Source organism: Lynx rufus, unplaced genomic scaffold, assembly GCF_022079265.1.
Source record: "Lynx rufus isolate CCGP_SWC_20201006 ecotype Redwood Valley unplaced genomic scaffold, mLynRuf1.p SCAF_5, whole genome shotgun sequence".
NCBI lineage: Eukaryota > Metazoa > Chordata > Mammalia > Carnivora > Felidae > Lynx > Lynx rufus.
The window spans coordinates 37,406,864-37,432,583 of NW_025814867.1; the positions used below are offsets into that span (position 1 = coordinate 37,406,864).

The following is a 25,720-nucleotide window of genomic DNA, read 5'->3' on the forward strand; positions in this document are numbered from 1 at the left end:
TATCTTCTTGTTCCTGATGAATCAAGACCCTTTTTAGTTTCATTAACTAAAGTTATTTTTCCAATACATACAGAATGTTCAGATTTTGGTTAAACAGGTAAAAATTAAGGCAGTGTCTTTAAGCCCAATAAAGGAAAGAACTGACTAACAAGTAAGCCTATCTGTGGGGCATATTGAGCTCATATTTGGATACAGTACAGAACAATTATAGTTTTAAATATAAAATATTAATGTTTCAAAATTTCGGCATTTCCTCATTCTTTCTTTCTAGCTGTGTGAACTTCATATAGCCCATTTAATTTTAAAGAATTAAAGGAACACTTGTCACTTAGTTTTGGAACAAAACATGAACGGTGCTTGGCCCAGAACTAGTAACTCAGATAGCAAATGTTTGTATAGATAACTGACCCCGTATAAAAAGGAGGAGGACCCATAGCTGTAAAAATATGGCTGGAAATGGCTAATGTCCTTTGGAATTTACTATAAAACAGAAGATACAAAGTTTTGAGGTACTGTTGCCTTACAATTTACCAAGGTTTATATTAAAAAATGAGGGATTTTTTGTTTTGTTTTCAAAAAAGCACTGTTTTTTTTTTCTCTCAGGTTGCAAAGCTCATCTTAAATCTTCTCAGTCATCGTCGTATTGGTTATTATCCCTGAGCTGTGTCTCATCTGCATGTCACGTCAACCAACCATTCCACTTAGTGCTGCATCTTGTTATACCAATTCATGGAGCGTTTCACTGCTTTGACCCAGTTTTCCATACTCATTTCATATTCTTGCCATTTCTTCTGTGGCTTGAAAACCACTTCACTTTGCCTCAGTTTCTTTAGTTCCTCTTTGTCAGTCCAAAACCCTATAGGGAGAAAAAAATTACTCTCAAATTCTAAGGCAAATAAGGAGTCCATAAAGTTTATCCACAAACCTATGTGAACTGGTACACAGATAAACAACTATTGTTTTAAAACACAATCCAAAATATTTTGCTGCTTTTGAATTTTGTTAGATTGACTATCCCTAGGAATAAATACACCAGGATTTCACAATCTTTTGTTTCTAACTATCAGCTTTATTTCTGTGTGGCATGTTGCCAAAGCATGTCTAGAGCAACCTGACCCTGTCATCATTTACTTTCATAACTTGCTAGAAGGAAAAAAACAAAAAACAAAAAAAACCCTGAAAACAAACAAAAACAAAAACAAAAAACCCTCCACAAAAACCAAGTAAGAAAGAGTATACTTTCTTTTTACATAATTAAAAAACTAAAGATAAATTAAGATTTTTGTCATATATCCTGAGGTATGAGGCAACTCCTGGGATACTCGTAAATCCAAAGTTGGGATTGAATATAATAAGTAGTGTCTTTTTCAAACTACTGTATTTCATCATGATAATATTGCTTTGGCATATATTGTTCTTCACAAAGAGGATCGTGTGATTTATAATAAAAAGCAGCAAGAAAACACATTTATAGCTATGACCATAGTTGCGATTGAGGTGTCTTGTGAATTAGGTATATCTTACCTACTTTGAAGTACTAACATAGTTGACAAATCTTCATGAAATACATTGTCTGTTACCAATAAAGCCGACACAAAATTCTTTGCTCTAAAATTTTGTCAGGTCACATTCTTTCTAATTTACAAAGTCAGCATTTTAGACTTACCTATACTTAAAGATATTAACTAATTTATATAAGTTATTAAAAGACTCAAAAATGGTTTTTATTAGTATAGTACAGTTAGATAAGTCTAGTCAGGAAATTAATAAGCATGTTCTTAAAATCCTTATTTCCAGAATTATTTACTAAGGATGTACATATTTTTTGAAGTAATTTTTTAAAATATGTATCAAATAGACTCAGTTTCTAGGTGAACTTTGAATATACAGAAGATGTGCATAGCCTTCAAGTCTCAGATTTCTGAAAGAGAAGCAGTCCAACCAGAAATCTCCACTTCTCTGACACAGTAAAACTGCTCTCTGTAGTCAGTGAAGTCTCTGTGAACTGGAAAGGTTTGAAATTCAATATAGACAAAAGTGAAACAGATAAAGCTCAAGCCACCATATTATGTTTAAGACAAATTTGTATGTGTTTGTTAAAGTATATTTAAAATGTTCAAGAGAATCTGACATTTTAGTCTTACAACATGAAAAGGTACAGAAGAATGTGATTTACCTTATAAATAATATTAGAATATTTATGAGCATTTGATTTACTGTAAATATAAGCTTAATTTCTTCATTTTGCAAAAGCTGTTTAAGTTCTTGAGAAGACTTTTTTAGTTACACTTGTAAGTTTGCTCAGTTAGGCATATGCAATTATTAAAAAGAAAATCAACTGTATTAAATTTATATTAGTTGAAATATACAAAGGAATTTAATAAATTTTTAAATGGGAATGATTATTTAAGAGAAAGTTATTTTCTTCAATTTAAATTTACCACACATTAATCAATGAACAAATGAAAGTGACTGGTGTAGTTTTATTCAAAATTAACAGATTTTTAGTAGAATAAGGTTTAAGTTGAACTTACGAGATTTCATGCTTTGGGGATTTATAACTTTAACATGCTAAATATTAGCCTAAAAATTTTAACTGTAAGATATCCTGTTTTGTATGAACACTCTTCCCTTCCACAGAGGAACACATTAAATATTCCCAGTGCCCTAAGGCAGCAATGTTGCTTCCTAGGGAGCCCTCTGACTGAAGTCCATTCTTCACCCCTCCCAACTAATCCTCTCACTAATTGCCAAAGAGATCTGTTCAAATACAGATCTGTCCATGTCCCTCCCCTGCTTAAAATTCTTCAGTGGCTCTCCAGTGCCTTCATGATAAAGTTCAAACTCTTCCTTATGAGGAGTCCACCCCAACTGGACCTCTCTTCCTCTCCAGCCTTCCATCTTGCTGTTCCTCTAATAGCACTTACCGTAAAGGGCTGGGATATTGGCACAAGGTGCTTTCTTTATTAGACCACTTAGCTCTTATGGCTCCTCACCTCCTCACCTGCCTGTCTGCTAACTCCTTCAAAACTGAGCCTCCTTGGAGAGCCTATACCACTTGCTTAATGCCACGGCTGTTCGCCAGGTTTAACACACAAGTATAATAATTTGTTGACTTGTCTGACTGTACCTAGAGACTCCCATAGCAGGGACTACTTGTTTAAACCTCTTTATTCCCAGCAGTACCCTGTCATGCAGCAGGTACTCAACCAATTTTCAATAAAGGAAAGAATGGAGTGGTTCCTAATGCCAAAGAAAAGCCTATCTACTCAGAAAGTCTACCCAGAGACCTTCCCTTTGCAGAAGACAGAGCGGCTGAGAATTAATTTTCCCTGCCTCATAATTCTGAGTGAAGAAGTGAAACGAGGATGGAAGAAGTACAACCAGACCATCCATAGAGGAGGTCACAGGAATATTTTGTGAGTAATGTGCATCTGTGTATGGAGCTTACTGGACACCAAGGTTTTCCAGACCCTCTCTATAATTCTGTCATTTGGGAAGAGAAATGCTATTGGCAAGAAACAGCCTGCAAGACAGCTCTCACTTTTATAAAATCCACACATACCAACAGCAAGGCCAGCTAGAGAAGCTGCACCAAGGCACGACATGTCTGTGTTGACAGGTCTCTCAATTTTCTCATTAATCAGGTCTGAAGTCATCTGCATGACAAAATCGTTCTTACAAACTCCTCCATCTGCCCTGTGGGGAGCAAGATATTTGAGATAAATTATTCCAACAAATGCATAAAAACATTATTCATCCTTTTTAAAAGGGCCACATATAATTTTTTAGATCCTTGATATTTTTTTAAGCTCAACTTTTTAATTCCAAAATTATATCACTTGGCACTGACCTGAGGATAAATAAAGGGCCTTGCTAGGTAATTTTCAAACATTTTTCCTTATTCCTAACATCAATTTTCTCACCTGTCCTGTTTGTCCTGGGACTAGTTTAAAATAGGCCAAGTAAATTAAGCCAACATAAAAATTCATTTGGACATCCCAGAAAAGAAAATTTGATGTTTCCATGTCAAAAAGATGGCCACACACCCGAAAAAGAGATTTTAAAGATGCTTAAGATAGGGGTGGCTAGCTGGCTCAGTTGGTGAAGCGTGCAACTCCTGATCTTGGGGTTTTGAGTTCAAGCCCCACATTAGGTGTAGAGATTACTTAAAAATAAAATCTTAAAAAAAAATAAAAACAGATCTTTATAATATACATCTGGGTGTTAAGATCATCTTAAATTCTATATTGTGTTATATTCTCTATAAATCCAAAATTAGCTTCCCTTTGCTCTCCAAATTCCTATGACCAAGAATTTTGTTGCAAAGAAGGTAGGCATATGTATATTTTTAATCCTGAATAGTCATAATGATGAAAGCACTAATAGCAGTTACCACTCACTTTGATTTCTAATTAAATCTATTGGAAACAAAGTTTACGTACCGGACTTTTGTCACAGGGATATTGATCTCTTTCTGCATCAACTCATATAACTGTTTGTTTCTAGTCAAAAAATCAAGATAACTGTTTAGAAGAAATTCATATCATGATAATTCCCTATTCTTTTCAAATTGAGAAAAAACTGTGGTTTTATATATATGATATTTATAAAATATGCAAAAGAAAACAAATATATTATGTTAACTGAAGTTGATATTAGATGGGGCCTTGGGCTTTTCACCTTGATAAAAGGGACCATATTTTTCATTTAGAATTAAATTTAATCTATTATCATTCCTACAAATAAAAATTTAAAGCAACCATTCATTTAATAGAAAGCTATAAAGATGACATACCATGCATAACACCTAATAGAATTCATCAAATAAGAAATTATCATTTTGTAATCAGAAATTTTTATTTTAAATGTTCCAAGTGTTCCATATTCATGACAGCCACATTCTTAATTTTAATAAACTACAAATGTGCCATAATGAAAAGATCACAGGGAAATATACAAAAAAGTAATTTTGGTGATTTAATCTTTGAGCATTATATTTAGAATTCTCCTTTATGAATAAGCGTACAAAAACCTTTGAAAGTCCAAACTTTAAATCTTTTATGCATAAGAAATTAGATACAGTTGACCCTTGGATAACACGGGGATTAGGGGTGCCAATTCACCACAAAATCAAAAATCTGTGTAAGTTTTGACTCCCCCCCCAAACTTAACTACTAATAGCCTACTACTGGTGGGAAGCCTTACTGATAAGTCAGTTAACACAGAGTTTGTATGTTATATGTATTGCATACTGTCTTCTTACAATAGAAAGCTAGAGAAATGAAAATGTTACTACTAAAATCATAAAGAAAGTACATTTACAGTACCATATTGTATTTTTTGAAAAAAATTCACATATAAGTGGACCGCACAGTTCAAACCCATGTTGTTCAAGGGTCAACTGTATTTTTTAAAAATCATTCTATTTTCAGATATCAGATCTAAGTGGTATTGGTACTATTAAATATTAAAAAAAAGATGTTAAGGAAATTAGCAATAATTATGTTATAAACAGTATGAATAAAGGTATAAATGCTCATTCAAAATTAAGAAATTTCAGGGGCGCCTGGGTGGCTCAGTCAGATGAGCGTCTGACTTTAGCTCAGGTCATGATCTCACGGGTTCGTAGTTCAAGCCCCACATCCGGCTCTCTGCTGTCAGCACAGAGCCAGCTTCAGATCTTCTGTCCCCCTTTCTCTCTGCCCCTTCCCCGCTTGCACTCTCTCTCAATAAATAAATAAAAACATTTTAAAAATTAAGAAATTTCATAATTCAGTTTAGGAGAAATTAATAAAAGCAAATGGCAATACTGTATGGGGAGAGGTTAGTTTAAGGCCGGTTTTGGTACCTGAAAGCTATTGATTCCAATATTGCTCGTACAAGATGGTATTTACTGGTGGAAGGCTTCAAACCCATAAAAGAGGCACATGCATAGGGGTCATCTAATGGAGCCTAAAGAAGAGATAGTAACAATTTTTATTATTGTTCTAAATTAAATCTATGGACTTAAAGACATATGCAATAAAAACATAGCCATGTTAGAAAAAAACAATGCTTAGGGGCGCCTGGGTGGCACAGTCGGTTAAGCGTCCGACTTCAGCCAGGTCACGATCTCGCGGTCTGTGAGTTCGAGCCCCGCGTCAGGCTCTGGGCTGATGGCTCAGAGCCTGGAGCCTGTTTCCGATGCTGTGTCTCCCTCTGTCTCTGCCCCTCCCCCGTTCATGCTCTGTATCTCTCTGTCCCAAAAATAAATAAACGTTGAAAAAAAAAAAAAAATTAAAAAAAAAAAAAAAAAACAACAATGCTTAGAGGTAAGAAGTCTTAAAATAAATGACAGTCTCTAAACATGTTAACTATTAGGATAACTCTCTAATAGGACTTAAACAAGGTTGAGTTATAGATATTGGACTTAGCTATACCTTCTGCTGGAGCTCATACAAAGATAAGGGACTAAAGCAGAGTAACAACTTATTAAATATCTAGCCTTACAAGAGGAAATGAAAAGCAATTCTAGTATTTCTCCTTTCCTCCACGTGTGAAGTTTTTACACTGAAATTGTCTTTGTAAAGTAGCTTTTTGAGGGTATAAGTTAATCTTAGTAAAAAACCATAATGCAGAATGTATGTTTTTCAGTGTCGTAACTTATACCTAATATTTTGTCAGACATTCAAACTAAACTCTTCTATTTCTTAGCTTAATAGTCATATTGCCTAATATGAGAAATGACCCAGCCTAACATCTGTCTTTAAAAGAGCCAAAGTCTTGTAGCGTCCGGGTGGCTCAGTCAGTTAAGCGTCCGACTTCGGCTCAGGTCATGATCTCATGGTTCATGGGTTCGAGGCCTACACTGGGCTCTGGGCTGACAGGGCAGAGCCTGCTGCAGATCCTCTGTCTACTTGTCTCTCTGTCTCTCCCCAAATTGTGCTCTTTCTCTCTCAAAAAATAAGTAAACATTAAAAAAATAAAAGAGCCAAAGTCCTGAGGTGGAATTATGTATCTATCAGATGAATTTTGTATTCATTGCATCCCCAGAAATCCAAGACAATTCTAGGACACAAAGATGAAGAACAAAGACCCTTGCCAGAGCTTATGGTCTCACTAGGAAACATACAGAAGAACAGTTCCAACATCTGATAACAGGTCATGACAGAGGGACGTGCTAGTGCTGTCAGAAAATGATGGTCCCCAGGAAAAGCACCTTCTAGCTTCAGGGCCTTGACAAATCATCTCATTACCTGGAAAACTTTTTACTACCCCTTCTCCTAGTTAATCCTTCTCCTCTTCCAAAGCTTGGCTCAGATTCCTCTGGGAAAACTTTGATCCCAGAGACAAGGCCAAGCCACCATCATTGCTTTTACGGAGCCTGATGAACTTTGCTTCATATCATGTATATATAGCTACATATGTTTGTGTGGATGTTTGTTGAAACTCTATCTTCCCCATGGAAACTCATTTAATGTACTTCCTATGTGTCTCCAGGTCCTTGCAATGCATTTGGCCCCCACAGGGAATCAACACACACTTGTTCAGTCAATGAACAAACAATACTTTTCCTCATTATTTAACTGAAGAAATTCCATATTACATCTTATCTGTACTGTAGCTATGATTTTCCTCCTATTGTGATTTTATCCTGATAATTTTTCAAATATATTAACATGTTTTGGTGATCCACTCAGTAAAAGCTTACTTATACAGTAACACTGGTCTATATCAGGTGGTAGAATACTGTATTAGTGCCTAGTAGTGTGCTATGGTTTTTTTTTTTCTGCATAAAAATTACTCCTTCTAATTAATACACCACATAAAATCCTGGTATGACCGGCCTGAAATGACTTTTGTAAAAACAGCTATGGACATAATTTATAATTAGTAGTAGGTCAATTTGAGGGGGTAATAAAGTCCATAGACACCTAAACATTTCTTATAGGTTATAATGTCCCTGCATTAGTTAGTCCAAGTGAATCTGTCTTTGGGATGATATGGTAGGAAAAACACTGGGAAGTCCTTTAGGTCTGGTCACATCTCAACAGGGCAGACAGCCTCCAGCCACACCTTCAATCCGTCACTGTCAATCCCTCGAGTAAGCCTCCCAGACCATCAACCAACTAGGAACAGGGAGATTCTGTAAAGTTTTGCTTGGAGCCCTGAGCTAACCTTGCAGACCCCTGCCCAAGGCATAGACTACCAGCCTCGGCAGGCCATTGTCACCATGGGTATCTTAGCCTAAACTGCTGGGTACTTGTAAGATGGTTAATGTCAACATGCTTCTTGCCCGTTGTCAACCTTGAACCTAAAGGCATCTACTGTGTCTTCCCGTTCTCATATTTTATGTTATACCATGAACCAGTACAACAGAAGAGTTAATTAAGAACCTGGACTCTGGAGTCAGAACAGCTGGGCCCCAAAACCAGCTCTGTTGCTCACTAGCTGTGTGAGACTAGGCAAGTGACTTAACAGCTCTAAATCTTACTTTCCTCATCTTCAGAACGGGATGATAAGAGTATCTTCTGCCTTGCTGAGTTACTGAGGATTAAATGAGACAATGCATGACATTTAGAACTGTGCCTGACACATAGTTCACTACAAATTTTATATTACTATTCTTGCTTACCAAACCCCTTCCCACTACTGACTTTCTTCATATCCCCTTTCTGTGCCTTCTGAATTCTCCCTTCTATTGTAAATTAATTCTCCCAAACCATAACCAATTCTGAGAAGTTCTTTCTACTTATTTTGTGGTTGCTGTAACAAACCTGCCTCTTTGCTGGGCAAATTGCTTCAGTTGTAGCTATCCAGAGGACTGCCAAGCTTCCATACCACAGGGACCAGAAGAACACTGTACTTCTTTTTTTTTTTAATTTTTTGTGTAATATTTATATTTATTTTTGAAGGAAAGAGAGACAGCATGAGCGGGAGAGGAGCAGAGAGAGAGGGAGACATAGAATTTGAAGCAGGCTCCAGGCTCTGAGCTGTCAGCACAGAGCCCAATGTGGGGCTCGAACTCACGAACTGTGAGCTCTAAAACTAAAGGCAGTTCTAATATTCTAAAATTAAAGGCAGTATCACAGATACTTGACCCTTCCTTTCCATCTGCCAATCCCTCGTTTTCTTTAGTTGTTGACATAGGCAGTTTATCAGCAATCTCCCTCCTATTTTCCAAACAGCTTAGAATCAACACACTATTGTCTGAATTAACTTTCGGTTTCTACTTAAGAGTTTCGTGTTACATTAGGAAATACTTGAGTTTGTAGTCCTCCTCCACCCTTCTCAAACCCACCAGATTGCCAGGTTGCAATCATGGCAGGGAAGGGACATATTTTATTAACGTGAAATTAAAAACCGCATCTGTGAGAGTTTCCTCTGATCTTTTGGGTTTTAGTAATACTTTTTATCATATATTTCATATTATTTTTACAGACATATGGATTGATGCAGAAGTTAAAGACAGCTGCCAAGATAAAGTCACTACTAAAGTCCCCAGCAAATATTTCAAAAGGGAAGAATATATAGTAGCCTAACTACCTTGGCTGATGACAACTATTCATCTAAAGCTTCCTCCTGAAATGTCAATCCAACAAATACTCTTCGCCCCCTGTCCTATGATGGATGCTATTTAGTTTCCTCACATTACCCTAAAGAGGACCTAGTGCAATCTCTATTATGTCATTTATAAACTTTTAGTCCTTCAGGGTAAAGTACATAGAAGGAAATTATTACAGATACTAAAATAATGCCCAGGGGCACCTGGGTGGTTCAGTGGGTTAAACGTCCAACTTCGGCTCAGGTCATGATCTCGTGGTTTGTGAGTTCAAGCCCCGTGTCGGGCTCTGTGCTGACAGCTCAGTGGAGCCTGATTCAGATTCTGTGTCTCCCTCTCTCTCTGCCCCTCTCTCTCTCTCTCAAAAATAATAAACATTAAAAAAATTTAAAAAAATAATGTCCATTTAAATGTCTAGTTTGGAAATATTATATTTTTAGAGATTTGAAACACTCTGATTTAATCCTTTTCCACCAGTTTCTACATTATATTATCCAAACTTTCAAATTTTGGACTTCAACTAATTGCCTGAATATAGCATGGACTAGAAGAGAAATTTTTGTTTTTTGAAAGGAAATAATCTTTAAAGAATGATTAAAAGGATAAGATAAGCTTCCCAAAAAAAGGAATTTTGTTCATAATAATATACCTTAAAAGTTTTTTAAAAAGCTTTTGTAATAATACGCTAAAATCAAAGGCAATATCCATAGATCTTTCAAATAATTACAAAGTCAAATATTACAAAGTCATTTCTCTTACTGGGTTCACTTTCTGGTTAGGCAAAGTAACCAATATTCCACCACAACCAAAAGAAAATTTGATTTTTAAAAAAGTTAATGAAATTTATAACTGCACAATATACCCATACGTGTGTGTGTGTGTGTGTGTGTGTGTGTGTGAGTGAGAGAGAGAGAGAGAGAGCGAGAGAGAAAGAGAGAGACAGAGAGAGAGCGAGAGAGAAAGAGAGAGACAGAGAGAGAGAGAGAGAGATATCTTAACATTATTTTTCTAATTCTCAACTTCTTCTAAGTAAAAAATGTCAATATACTCATACATTTTCCCCACTGGGAAATGGTTAATTTTGGTTATGACAAACTAATGCTAAGTCATATGTAAAAGTTCTATACCAAACCTACCAACTTTTCATTTCCATAAGGATGGAGTTCTAAGTTGAATTTGCTCTGCTTTCTCATGAAATTAATGCTAGGTCACAGCTTCTCAGCCCTGGAATATACCTTCACTTTCATACTGCTCAGTGCCCAAACTTTCAAGTAAGGGAGTGGCAGATAAATAATTTTAAATGTAGGTATGAGGAGAGAAATGTCTGTTAATTGCCATTGACTAAGAAAAAAAAATACCTGCAATCCACTAAAAGATGGGACAAAACAGACTCCTTCAGAATCTTCCAAACTTTTGGCCATTTTTTCAGTCTCAGCAACATCTGTGAAAAGGTCTGCAAAAACAAAAATAACAACAACAAAAACGCTAAAATGAAATGGAGGGGTTGGAGAGGAACAAATAGAATTATGTTATATGACTAGTATTTACCTGCATCCACATTTATTATGAATACAGTATGAAAGGTCGCTCACTTGAAAGCATCAACACCAAGGCCAATCTGCTCTAGTATTATCTGGGCTCTCACACTGCATAGTTTATGAGCCCATGGAAGGTCTTCTTAAATGGGCTCTGTATGCAGCAGGCCTTACTTTTTCCTTTAAAGATATTTGGACTGTTTAAAAATCAATTCTCTGCTTTTTTGGCATTAAAATAAATTATTCTCCTGAAGATAACACCAATCCTAGCTTTCTGAGGAAAAAATCATCTACCTATAGTAACCAAGAGAACCAAGTGAAAAACTACTCCACCTAATGGGTTCAATAAGGGGCCGGTAATAGGTAGATATATGAAAAGCCAATCTTTAAAAAACAAACAAAAAAAATCAAGATCTAATTAATTTAATATACTATTTTTACTGAAGTGTATAACATACATGTAGAAAACTGCACAAATCCCAAGTATACAGCAAGATGAATTTTTAGTGTGAATACACCTAGGTAAACAACATCCAGATCAAGATACAAACTTCTTTTGTTTAACATAAAGCGTGTGAAATTCATTCATATTGTTAAAAGTGGTTGCACTTCATTCTTACCCTTGTATAATATTCCACTGTGTGACAATACACAATTTATTAAACTATTCTACAGCTGATATGCATTTGGTTAGTTTCTAGTTTTGGGCTAATATACAGAGGCCACTTTGAGCACTCAGACGTTCTTTTGGGTGAACATATGTGTATGTTTCTGTTTGTTATATACCAAGGGATGGTAATGCTAGTCCTAGGGTCTACAAATTTAGGACTAACTTTAGAAGATACTGCCAAACCATTTTCCAAAGTGGTTATACCAAATTAAGGCTCCTGTCAACAGTATGAAACTTGCAGTTATGCCATATTCTTGCCAATAATTGATACTGTCTATGCTTTTCATTTTAGCTATTTTGGTGGATTGCATGATGGTTTGATTTTGTGTTTCTTTATTAACTAACAAAGTTGAAATCCTTTTCATTCATCAGTTGCATATCCTTGTTTGTGAACTGACTCCTGAATGAGCATGTAGGACAGATAGCACAGATCAGATGAAAAAGCTCAAGAATCAGTCATAATAAATACTGAAGGCTTTGTACAGCCTCAAGAAAATTGTTTTAATTTTATTGCATGTTTTGTTATTCTTACAATGAATAATTGAGTAAAGAGAAAATTTTAAGAAACACCTATGTTAAAACTCAAGTTAATAAGGCTAGTTCAATAATATCTATAAATTTTATTCAAAATGAATTATCAGATCCATAAATCATATTCATTTGGTCAACATGTTCATACAACACATCAAAATATCTCTAGTACTTCAAAAACTAATTATTAAAAAATAACATTGGTTTTTAAATGTATACTTTAAACAAATCATGCCTAAATGTCTAAATTTTTCAATCAAAATTTGGAATAATGGCTGGATGGCTGGTCTGAGGAAAAGTTTTTTGGCGACAGGCAAAGAAACAGGAAAAAAAAAAGAAATACAGTTAATTTACATTCTTCATTGGCTGTTCCAATGAATATACTTGCTTGAAGAACTTCTCTAAGTAATCTTCCACTTAAACTCTTCTCAAATGAGCTTACAATGTAAAATCTTCGGGAGTAAGCAGATTTCACTCCATCTCTCCCACTGAATACAACTAAGAATCCTGACGGAATGCATGGAAAAGCTATCTGAGGACTCAAAAGAATAAGGCCGGCAGGGAACTTGAAGTAATGCCACACCAGTGGTGAGTTTCCTGTTTTCACTTTCTCTGATATCAGGGACAGCCTAAAACCTAACACTTGGGTCTATACACTGGGTGCACATATGAAGTGCTTCCATAGAAGTACCCCTTTCTGGTCTGAGGTGCAGGACTCAGGAGTCTCTATGGAACAGACAGTAAGTGACAGATAACATTACACACCTATTAGAATTGCAAAAATTAAAAAACAAACTGACAAAAATGACAATACCGAGCACTGGAGCAACACACACACACACACACACACACACTACACACTACACACACACACACACACACACACACACACACGCTGCTGGTGAGAACGCAAGATGGTATGGCCACTCTCAAAAACAGTTTGGCAGGTTTTTGTTTTTGTGTTTTACAAAGATAAACTCATACTTATTTGTGTGTATGTTTATATAACACATATAACATCATGTTTATACAAGCCAGCAATCCCATTCTTAGATATTTATCCTAGGAATATTTTTAAAAAATTAAACAGATGTTCACATAAAAACCTGTAGATGAATACTTATAGTAGTTTTATTTATAATCACCCAAAACTGGAAACAACAGCCCACAGGTCCTCCAGCAGGATAATGGATGAACAAACTGTGGTATATCCATAACATAGATTATTGCTGAGTAATTAAATAAAATGAACTATTGATACATACAAAACATGGATGAATTTCAAAGGCATTAGGTTAACCAAAAGAAAGCTTCTCAACTGGTTATAGGATTCCATTTATAAAATATTGTGGATTCCAATATCCATTTATATGATTCCATTTATATGAGAGCCATTTAGAGGATACTGTGCAAAAGGTCAAAAGCTTCACAATACATAAGACTTCTATTTCAGTTCCCAACTTCTGTAATTCATTCAACCAGATCATTCACTGATGTAAAAGATTCAATGAGGAAAGAGGCTATGGGGAAACAGTATCAAACATTTCTGGCTGAGGGGCACCTGGGTGGCTCAGTTGGTTAAGTGTCCAACTTTGGCTCAGGTCATGATCTCAGGCTCAGGCTTGTAAGTTGGAGTCCCACATTAGGCTCTTTGCTGTCAGCACAGAGCCTGCTTCTGATCCTCTGTCTCCCTCTCTTTCTGCCCCTCCCCTGCACTCTCTCTCTCAAAAATAAACAAACAGTAAAAAAAAGTTTAAAAAAAAATTTCTGGTGGAAATGCAAAATGGCACAGTTCCTACAAAGAGGAATTTGGCAATGTCTAACAAAATTACAATGTATTTATCCTTTGACTTAGCAATCTCTGTTCTGGGAACTTATTGTAAAAACATACCTCCAACAAAAAGAAAATCCGTATGTACAAGGTTATTCATTGCACCCTATTTGTATTTGCAAAGTATTGGAAATTACTTAAGTGACCAAATACAGGATATTGGCTGGCTAAACTATGTATATACACATACTGTGCAGCTGTGAAAAGAATAAAGAAGATCTCTGTGAACTGATGAGAAGTAATTCTCAGAATATATTATTAAGTAAAAATGGCAAAGTACAAGAGAGCATATATAGTTTACCTTTTATGTAAGAAATTAGGGAAAATACAAAGCATGTATCCCAAATGTTTTTGCAAAAAGAAATTTATAAAGGATAAACCAAAAACTAATGATTACAAGATGTAGGGAGACAGATGAAGGGACAGGTGAGGGAGTCAACTTCTCTCAGCATATCTTTTTTCATGAGTTTGACTTTGGGAATCAAGTTAAAATTCCGTATCAAAAATATATTGATAATGTGGGGCGCCTGGGTGGCTCAGTTGGTTGAGCGCCCAACTTTGGCTCAAGTTATGATCTCATGGTTCCTGAATTCAAGCCCTGCGTTGGGCTCTGTGCTGACAGCTCGGAGCCTGGAGCCTGTTTTGGATCTTTGTGTCCTCCTATCTCTCAGTCCCTACCTCACTCATGGTCAATCTCTCTCTCAAAATAAATAAACAGTAAAAAATCTAAAAAAATATATATTGATAATGTTTTTAAAAAGGATGCAGGGGGGAGGGAACTAAAACTGGTAACAGAAACAAACTCAACTCTATTTCAAATTAATAAAATCGTCGAAGGAAGAAGAGTAAGAACTAATCGAAGTAACTTTTGAATAGTGTTCTTTGACCATATACTCATATACCCTTAAAGGGAAAAAAACTTGCAAAGGATCTTGAGTAAATATTGTTTGTTGTAGTGGGACAGTCTAGTAATTCTGAAGATCTTTTGTGTATATTTCAAGGGAGAGTAAATGAATGCATATCAATGTTGTTGGGAGCCAGAATTCTCTATGTAGAAGAGATAAAAATATAGAACATAAAAAGACAAGCAAAGACCCTTAGGGGCTAGACTAGAATTGGAGGTGTGATATTTCAAAAATTGTTAATAAACACGCACACACACACACACACACACACACACACACACACACTTCTAGCCCTGTTGAAATCTGCTGCCAATCACTGCTGTTACATTCATTCATTCATTCATTCATTCAAGTAGGCTTGACACCCAGCATGGAGCCCAACACAGGGCTTGAACTCACAACCCTGAGATCAAGAATCAGACACTTGGATACTACCCAAAGCAATCTACATATTCAATGCAACCCCTATCAAAATAACACCAGCATTCTTCACACAGCTAGAACACACAATCCTAAAATTTGTATGGAACCAGAAAAGGCCCCGAATAGCCAAAACAATCCTGAAAAAGAAGGGGCACATGCACCCCAATGTTTATAGCAGCACTATCAACAATAGCCAAAGTATAGATAGAGCCCAAATGTCTACTGACTGATGAATGCACAAAGAAAATGTGGTATATATATATATATATATATATATATATATATATATATATGTAATGGAATATTACTTGGCAATCAAAAAAAGAAATCTTACCATTTGCAACAATGTGGATGGAACTAGAGTATATTATGCTAAGTGAAGTCAGTAAGAGAAAGACAAAACATCATGATTTCACTCATACGTGGAATTTAAGATACGAAACAGATGAACATAGGGGAAGGAAAGGAAAAATAAGATAAAAAGAGAGAGGCAGGCAAACCATAAGAGACTCTTAAATGCACAGAACAAACTGAGGGTTGCTGGAGCTGGGTGGGGGGATGGGCTAAATGGGTGATGGGCATTAAGGAGGGGACTTGTTGGGATGAATACTAGAGTTATATGTAAGTGATGGATCACTAAATTCTATTCCTGAAATCATTATTACACTATATGTTAACTAACTTGGATTTAAGTTGAAAAATAATAATAAAATTATAAAAAATAGAAAAAAAAAGAATTACTTAACTGACTGAGCCACTCAGGCGCCCCTTTATTTATTTATTTTTAAATTTTACTATTATTTTTTTAAGTAGGCTCCATGCCCAATGTGGGGCTTGAATTCATGACCCTGAAATCAAGAGTCACTCATTCTACCAACTGAGCCAGCCAGGCACACTGCCAATCATTATTTTTCAATACCATTTTCCACTCATAGGAATTAGGGCTTATTGGGAAAGTGGCTAATTCCACTTAGGAAGTAGGAAAAACCTAAGATGAGCTTAAAACATCTTGTGCCAGAAACTAATAAAGTGTTAAAAAAAAAAAAAGATATGGACATTTAAAGACATAGAGGATAATTTGAGAAGATTTTCACTGGTTAAATCCAGGACAAACTGAACATGAAAATAAAAAGAACTATAAGATTTGTAACCTGTTGAATAAGAAACCATGAGTTTATAGTGATAATAAGTAAATAAAAGGGGTGAAGTGGAAGCTCTTCACTGCACAATAGAATGCTAACTACTAAACACGGAAGGGATAATAGAGTTAGTAAACACCATTTTGCAACCATTGGAATAAAAACTGATCCAGGCAAGAATTATCAATGAATGCTAAATTTAGAGGATGGGGGAAATTTGATGAGAAATGGGGTATCTAGCTAGTTTCAAAGTATCTCCCCACATATTATTTATTACAAAAGTAAAAACAGTAATTATACAATGGAGAAATTGGGAAACATCTTATGCATGTGAACAAAATTTTTAAAGTTTATTTATTTATTGAGAGAGAGAGAGAGAGAGAAAATGAATGAGTGGGGGAGGGGCAGAGAGCAAGGTAGAGCACAGAATCTGTGCTAATAGCACAGAGCCTAACGCAGGGCTTGAACTCATAAACCACAAGATCATGACCTGAGCCAAAATCAAGAGGCAGACACTTAACCGAGTGAGCTGCCCAGGTGCCCCACATAAAATTTAATAGAACCAAAAGAAGACTAAAGGACACCCTGCATCTCCAGGTATATATTATAAGAAGGATACAGTTATCATTTATGTATGATATCAGCCAAAACTACATAAGATGGATCTAGTCACAAGAACCCAAATTAAAGGATATTCTAGAAAATAACTGGCCTATATTTTTAAAAAATGACAATGGCATGAAAAACAAAGCTGAGGAAACAGTTCCAGATTAAAGGAAATTATACCATTAAGCAATTTTGGATTCGATCTTGTAATGGGAAAAAAATGCCATGAAAGACATTATTGGGACATTTGACAAAATTGGAATAGGGATTATAAATTTCATAAGGGGTGCCTGGGTGGCTCGGTTGGTTGAGCATCTGACTCTTGATTTTGGCTCAGGTCATGATCCTACAGTCGTGGGATCCAACCCGGCTCAGCATGAAGCCTGCATAAGATTCTCTCTCTCTCTCTCTCTCTCTCTCTCTTCCTCTGCCTCTCTCCCCTGCTTGTTCCCTGTCTCTCTAAAATAAAAAAAAATTAAATTAAAAAAATTTTTTTAAGTATTACAGTATAGCCAATGTTAACTTTTCTCAAGTTTATAACCATACTTTAGATAAGTAAGAGAATATTCTTGTTCTTAGGAAATGCACCATGAAGTACTACAGGGAAAGGAGCATGATGCATGCAGTAGATTCTTAAAGAGCTCACGAAATTATAAAGATATTTATCTAGGGGCACCTGGGTGGCTCAGTTGGTTGAGTATCTGACTTTGGCTCAGATCATGATCTTGCGGTCTGTGAGTTCAAGCCCCGCCTCAGGCTCTGTGCTGACAGCTCAGAGACTGGAGCCTCCTCCAGACTCTGTGTCTCCTTCTCTCTCTGCCTCCACCCCTCCAGTCTCTGTCTCTCTCTCTCTCAAAAATAAATAAACATTAAAAATTTAAAAAAAAAGATATTTATCTATCCCACAGCATATGGGACAGATGGATGGATGGTAGGTAGACCGATAAAGCAATCACGGTAAAACATTAAAAACCAGCAAATCTGGGGGGTGCCTGGTTGGTGGAAAGTGTAACTCTTAATCTCAGGGTTGTACATTCATTCAAGCCTCGTGTTGGGTGTAGAGATTACTTAAAAAATAAAATTTAAAAAAAAGCAAATATGGGGCAAAGCGTATACAAAAGTTTTTCTGCTATTTTTACAACTTTAAGTTTGAAATTATTTCAAAATGAACAGTTAAAACAGTTCTCATTTTTATCTCTCTCTCACTATATGCCTCACTGTATATATTCCCAGTGAAACATATATAGGTACCAATTCTTGGATATTTTAAAAAGAGATTTAGTTTATCAATTTTACTATTTATCATTTCTCAGTTTTATAATTTGTATATCCTTATACTATTTGGCTGGGAAGTTTATTATGCTTCTCTCCTTTTTCTTATTAATAAGGATTCATCACTTTCCTCTAAGTACTGTTCTTACAGAATTATAGTCATTTTCTATATTTTTTGGACACTATCAAATTATGTTTCAAATGTTTTCCTTGGCCCTATGCTACTCAAGAAAAGACATTTCAAATTTCCACGTGGCTAAGTACCATTTATATATTGTTTTTGCTATTCATTTCTAACCATATTACATAATAGGATGAGATGTTCCACTCTATTGCTTTTCAACGTATGGAACTGAGAAAAGGATTTGTGTGTGTGTGTGTGTGTGTGCGCGCGCATGTGTGTGCGCACCCACGCATATGTGTTTAGAAAGAGATTTCCTTGAACTTGAAATGAAAAGATAAACGAACAGAAAGAAAAAATGAAGAACAGAAAAAATGCACACTTTGTGGTCTATTCTTGAGCAGCACTTTACCCCAGAAGTTATACACCATGGAATTAAACTCATTTATGGGAAGAAGGGAAAAACAAATAAACAAACAAAAACAGAATACATTTTGAAACTTTTAACAGAAAAGTTTCTATAGAACAACCATATATTACACATAAAATATTTAAGCCTAGTTTAATTAGAGGCTCTTTTTAGTCTTAATTTCAATCTCTTAAAGAGATTTTTGTACATTATGTTCCTAATGTACAAAAATAAAGATTTTATATTATAGTAAGATGTCTTTTATCAGTTTGGTATAAGACCAATTCAAATAATAAAGAACAAAATCTGGCCTGCTACTGGGGAATAAAAAACTTTATTTTTTGAAACACACCTTATTTATTATATACTTTGCTTTGCCCATGTTGAGATCTTTGCTCTATTTTCTTTTGGCTAGAGTACCTCCTTGGGTAATTTCCTCAGAAAGTATATGCTGCATGGCCAGAAAATGTCCCTTTTGTACTTAATATGAATGCTATCTTAGCCTGGCACCAGATTACTGACTCCTTGATCTTTTTCCTAATATGTACATGTTCCACTTTCTAAATTTTACAACTACTTCCATGCCAGTCTAGTTTTTTTCTTTAGAAATAAACGGCTCTTCCTATCTTGAAGCTTTTCTTTATTCTTGGGAATCAGATAATTCATACACATAGGACTGTCTTAGTTTATCTTTTTTTTTTTTTTTCAACTTGGTAAGCTATTTCAGTCTGTGTAGTAAGGTCTTTCTTCTGCTCATGGAAATTTATTTCCAATTTGTCGCTTCAATTTTTACATTTTTGTAACTCCATTTCCATAATTACATTTTCATATGCCACAAAAGACTAGTATTCACATATTTTTTCTCTTATCTTTCCTCTGTATCTCTTACCTCTTAGTTTTATCTTCTATTTGTTTCCTCTTCTTTGTTTTTAAATTTTCCCTGATTCCTATTTGGATTTTCAGCACTATTTTTTGTTTTATTAGTATTTCTTTTTACATTTTACATATCTTGGTTTTGTTCCTCAAAACTCTTTATGTTTTCCAGACATTTCTTTGTAATATTTTCTTTCATCCCTTTAAGTTTGACTTTTGTTGGTGTTATTTTAATCTTCTGTTTCTCCCATCCTCTCTGCCTGCATAGGAGCTACCTGTTGAGCTTGGTCACTTCCATTCAGGGCGCTGTATGCTCCTACACTGTTCTCTCTTTCAGGTCAGGCTTATGGGGTTATCAGGCAGTGAGAGGTAGGGGAGCGAACCTTGGCTCTCTGGTTTCTGGAGATATGAGAAAGATTAGGCCTCCCCACTCAGATTGGAAGAGGGGCAGTGCAGACCAAACAGTACTGATGTCATTTGGCAGGCTCACCCAGGGATTGGCCAGGCCACCTTTCTTCTCCACATGATAAGGGAATTTTCTCCTGGCTCAGCAGGCTGGATCCATAGAAAACATGTAGAGTGTCTTTAGCAGCGTCTAGTATCTTCACCAATAACACTCAGGTAGTGCCCTCTACAGACCCTGGGCCTGCGTTGTCTACTTGAGAACTCAAGGCTTCATTCTTGCTGGGTTTCACTTCAGCTTCAGCAGGAAGCCACACTTCTCTTCCCCAGGAGGAGAGAGAGGCAGGACCATGAACTAAGATCCTGTTCATCACCAGTAACATGTATCTGTTCACTCCCTAAAATTAGTTTACATGTGAGAAAATGCTTATCTCATTCTCTCTAATGAAGGATATGTTATCTCTCTTGGGAAGATAACCAGAGAGGAATCGGTTTCCTTATTTCTAGTAAATAAGAGTCCTCGGTATTTTAAATGAGCATGGGGAAGTCTTAGGGGATCGCTCAGAGCAAACAGATGTGACGTGTAGCAATTAAAAGTGATACTGCTAGGGAAAAAATGTCCCCTGACCTGTGTTACTGGGGCACAGCAGAGAAACAAGGCTATGTAATATACAGGCTGTTCGTCAATCACAACAGCTAAAAAGTGGAAACAACCTAAATGTCCATCATCTGATGAATGAATAAATTCTGGTACTTCCATATAATGGAATATTCAGCAATAAAAAGAAATAAGTACTGATATATGCCATGACATGGGTGAACCTTGCAATGTTATGATGAGTAAAAGATGGCAGTTACAAGATGCCACATATTGTTTGATTCTATCCACATGAAATGTCCAGAATAGGCAAACCCATAGAGACAGAAAGTAGATCCATGGTAGCTGAGGGGAGGTGGATAGAATAGGAAGTCAATGCCAGTGCATACGGAGGTTTCTTTTAGGGGGAATAAAAATGTTCTAAAATTAGATGGTGGTGATGGTTGCACCGTCCTGAGACATACTAAAGAACACTGAATTTTACACCTCAAATAGGTGAATTATTTGGTTTGTGGATTATATCTCAATAAAACTGTAAAATAAAAGCAAAAAATATTTACATAGACTGTTCTGCAACTGCTTCATCTCCTCCTTAATGTGCCATAGACAGCGTTCTGCATCAGTAAGATATACAACTACACCATTACATGTGACCGTACAATGTCCCACTGTATGGATATACTGTAATGCTTTATTATTAGACAGGAATTTATTTCCAACTGCTGCACTAAACACCTATGCATGTACACGTCTTTGCATATCTGTCCCATTGTTTTCTTAGGAAACAAAGAATAGAATGAGGCCAAAGGGTCTGCACTCTATAAATTGACACATATTGCCTGCTTGTCCTCCAGAAAGGCCATACCAGTTAATATTCATCACAAAGGAGGGGTGCCTGGGTGGCTCAGTTGGTTGGGCCTCCAACTTTGGCTCAGGTCATGATCTTGTGGTTCATGGGTTCAGGCCCTGCAACAGGCTCTGTGCTGACAGCTCAGGGCCTGGAGCCTGCTTCAGATTCTCTGTCTCCATCTGTCTTTCTGCCCCTTCCCAGCTTGCACTCTCTCTCTCAAAAAAAAAAAAAATAAACATTAAAAAAACATTCATCACAAAGGAAAACAAGAAGAGTTTTTTCTCTATATTCCCACCAATACTGACCATCATCAAACTACTACTTAATCTCTGCCAATTACAGGTGACATCAGTTTTTAGATGTGTATTTCTTTGATTATTGAATTGAATTGCATTTTTTTTGTTTTGTTTTGTTTTTTAGTAATCTCTACACCCTGTGTGGGGCTTGAACTCAAGACCCTGAGATCAACAGTCACAAGCTCATGTGACTCTGAATAGCATTTTTTAATAGTTATTTGATTTGTGATATCTGTACTTCTGTCCTTTGTCCATTTTTGTCATTTTTTTTTTGAGTTTATTTATTTACTTTGAGAGAGAGAGGGAGAGAGAGACAGAGAGAGAGAGAGAGACAGAGCATGCAAGCTTGGGGAGGGGCAGAGAGAGAGAATCCAAAGCAGGGTCCGCACTGCCTGACACAGAGCTCCATCTCATGACCACAAGATCATGACTTGGGCCCTAATTAGGAGCCAGACACTTAACTGACTGAGCCAGCCAGGTACCTCCACTTTTTTTCATCATCTTTATTAATTTTTCTGACGTATGCTACAAATTGTTCTTACCAAGTTGTTTTTTAACTTTGCTTATGGCATCCTTCTCCTTACACATTCTAATAATTTATGTAAATTTATTATTCTTTTTCTTTATGGTATCTGGCCTTAATGCCTAGCCTTTTACTATCCCAGTATAATAAAATAATGCCCTATATTTTCTAGTTCCTTTTATGTCTCATTTGAACAATCCATTCATTCCCTACTGATCTGTAGTCCTATGGCATTCTTGAATTCTTTAAGTGTGGCCTATGAAATCTGTTTATGACTTACCTAATTGTTGAGCCCATTTTATGACTGTACCAGTGTCTCCTGCATTGCTTTCAGCTAAGCATACAACTTCTTGCCCAATCTTCCACCCAATTAGTGGATAAAAGCCTTAGAAACAAAGAAACAGTATAAGTCAAATATAAATAGATAATTCATCCAGAGATGACTACAGTAGAACAATTTGATTTTCTTAAAAAATAGCAAAGTGGCAGGGTGCCTGGGTGGCTCAGTTGGTTAAGCATCCGACTTCGGCTCAGGTCATGATCTCGCAGTCCGTGAGTTCGAGCCCTGCATTGGGCTCTGTGCTGACAGCTCAGACCCTGAGGCCTGTTTCAGATTCTGTGTCTCCCTCTCTCTCTGACCCTCCCCCGTTCATGCTCTGTCTCTCCCTGTCTCAAAAATAAATAAACATTTAAAAAAATAAAAAAAAAATAGCAAAGTGGCTCTGAAGTCAGTGGTCTCACAAATTTCTAACCTCTTAGCCTTAGTTTCCTCAATTGTAAAATGGTCTACCTCAGAGAGCTACTGTGAGAATAAACTGAGTTAATGCATAAAAAGAACTTAGTGCAGTGCCTGATATGTAAAATGAACACTAAACATTAGCTTTTATTATCCATAGGTATGTCTATGTCTCTAGAAACAGAGGAATAGAACCAACTACACTATCTCATTTATTTGTGGAGGTTCCTAAGTAGAAACAACCTGTTGCAGTCAATGATCAGATTTTCTAGCTTCCATTTCCCTAGTTAGGGGAAAAGGAAGAGCTTGAGGGGGGATGGAAGGTAAGAAAAAATATATATATATATATTAATATATATATATATATATATTTAAGAGAAACCAAGCTTCTTTAGTTTACTTTCAAGAGAGAGAGAGAGAGAGAGAGAGAGAGAGGAGAGAGAGAAAGCGCGAGCACGAGTGGGGGAGGGGCAGAGAGAGAGGGAGTCACAGAATCTGAAGCAGGCTCCAGGCTCTGAGCTGTCAGCACAGAACCCAACGCGAGGGTCTAACTCACAGACCATGAGATCATGACCTGGGCCAAAGCTGGAAGCTTAACCGGCTGAGCCACCCAGGCACCCTAAGAAAAACATTTTAAAATCTACCTCTTAGTAACCACAGTAGGAGACCATAGCCCAGATTAAGAGCCCACAGGCCTCTTAGGGTGTTCTTCCACAATCTAAATTTCTTGGTTTATACATCCTAGGATGTCTTCCATCAGGGAGATCAATTTCTTGGCAATTGCCATTACATATGCATGGAACACTAGTTGAGAATTACCACAAAAAAAATTTTTTTTTCACAAAAAGAATTGCTAACACATAAAAAGAAAATTTAGAGGCCTAGGAAGATGTTTTAAACACATATAACAAATTAGACAAATATTTGGAAAACGGACCAAAATACCCTAATCCTGAGTTTTTCTATAATAACATCTTTCTCATGTTTTATGCTTTTAAGGAAAGAAGGGAAATAGAAATTAACTAAGAATAATAACAAAAAATATATTACAGAGTGTCCTTAATATAAACTGGGAAAACAGTATCAGAAAAGTTAAATATGAAAATAAGTGATATTTGTCAATAAAAAAGATAAATTCTAACTACCTCCAACAGTATGTTGCACGCTATTTCCAGTATTAATATCCAAAAATGTCCCAGTTCCCATGGTAAGTTTCACGTCTCCAGTCTGGAAGCAGCATTCTCCAAACATGGCTGATTGCTGATCGGCGACCTACCAAAAATGTTCAAATGTAAGATGGCTGGTCCTTAGCAGTGGCCTATTTCACTGTATCCCACTGTCTCCTATACTATATTCTCATACTTCAAAATTTTGTTTTCTTTTTTCCTTTTCCTAAAAAAAAAAAATCCCTGGAAAGAACAAAGAGCAACAATAAGATAGAAGTCTCTCTAGGGAATGTGCCTCGGGAATTTTTAGTGGGCAATCTACTTTATGATGTTTAAGTGTCACAGGAATAATCTTAGAAATAAAGGTCAGAATAAAAATTGTGCAGAAAAAACAACGAAGATTTTTTAACTTAAAAGCAGTTTCATTCATTAGTCAAATAACTGACCTCACAAATTTCTCTTTTAACGAGTGATAGGTGTATGCTTAATCTAAATACATGTAGGTCGAAACCACACATTCCCAACCATACATTTTTGTTAGAAGAAAAAATATAACATCTTGTGAAAATAATTAAACGTACATATACATTGTTAAGTAACAAAAATTCAATGGGGTAAATTTTAAAGATCTAATTGGCTTTATTAATTGATGCATGAATTGGGCAGCACCCTATCTAGCAGAGGTGAGCTCCAAAGGGCTAAAGAAAAGGATAGTTTTTAGAAGTAGAGAAAGAGCAGAGAAAAAAGGAAACTATTGGCAAAGAATCCATTGTTTTAGGCAAGGTCACCTTCCTAAGGGGAACAGAGGAGTCTATGGTTAAACTTCCTAGTGCTGACCAGGGAATTCCCATGTTGACTGGTTAAGGGTTATATTTCTGGGGGGTTGAAACTACAGATAGATTAGCTGTTAAGTCTTGGTTAACTGGCTTGGGACCACAATTTGACGCCTGTGGTTTTCTTTTTAACAGTTTCCTCCCCTTTGATCAGACTCTCAGCTTAACTGAGAGATGTGATCAAAATTTAAAGCATTAGCGCCATTCTCTGCCATCAGCTCCAGAGCTGATCAGTTGTTACTGGTCCTTTGTGTGTCACTCACAGGTCATGATGGTTTTTTTGCTTAATCTCTGTGACATTCACAGGCTACAACTTCAGGTTCACAATTTCTAAGTCAATTGTCCTTTTCATTCCTTTTCTGACATTCCAGTCTTAGGGAGATCATTTGCTTGGTGGTTAGCAGTTAACATGCATTCAAAGCTTTTGAGAGAATACAATGTACCAGGGGGATTATCA

At 36.3% G+C, this 25,720-nt stretch overlaps 1 protein-coding gene across 1 annotated transcript in view; it reads right to left on the bottom strand.

Annotated features, from left to right (window-relative positions):
• Positions 1-464: 464 nt before the first annotated feature.
• GK5 (glycerol kinase 5) overlaps positions 465-25,720 on the bottom strand; it is a 74,861-nt gene continuing 49,605 nt past the window's right edge. The window contains exons 10-16 of the mRNA XM_047099417.1: positions 24,410-24,536; positions 22,809-22,913; positions 10,903-10,997; positions 5,852-5,955; positions 4,446-4,505; positions 3,566-3,699; positions 465-856 (exon numbers count right to left, since the gene is read on the bottom strand). Coding sequence (XP_046955373.1) covers positions 702-856; positions 3,566-3,699; positions 4,446-4,505; positions 5,852-5,955; positions 10,903-10,997; positions 22,809-22,913; positions 24,410-24,536 — 780 coding nt within the window. The 3' untranslated portion in view covers positions 465-701. The remainder of the gene's footprint in view (positions 857-3,565; positions 3,700-4,445; positions 4,506-5,851; positions 5,956-10,902; positions 10,998-22,808; positions 22,914-24,409; positions 24,537-25,720) is intronic.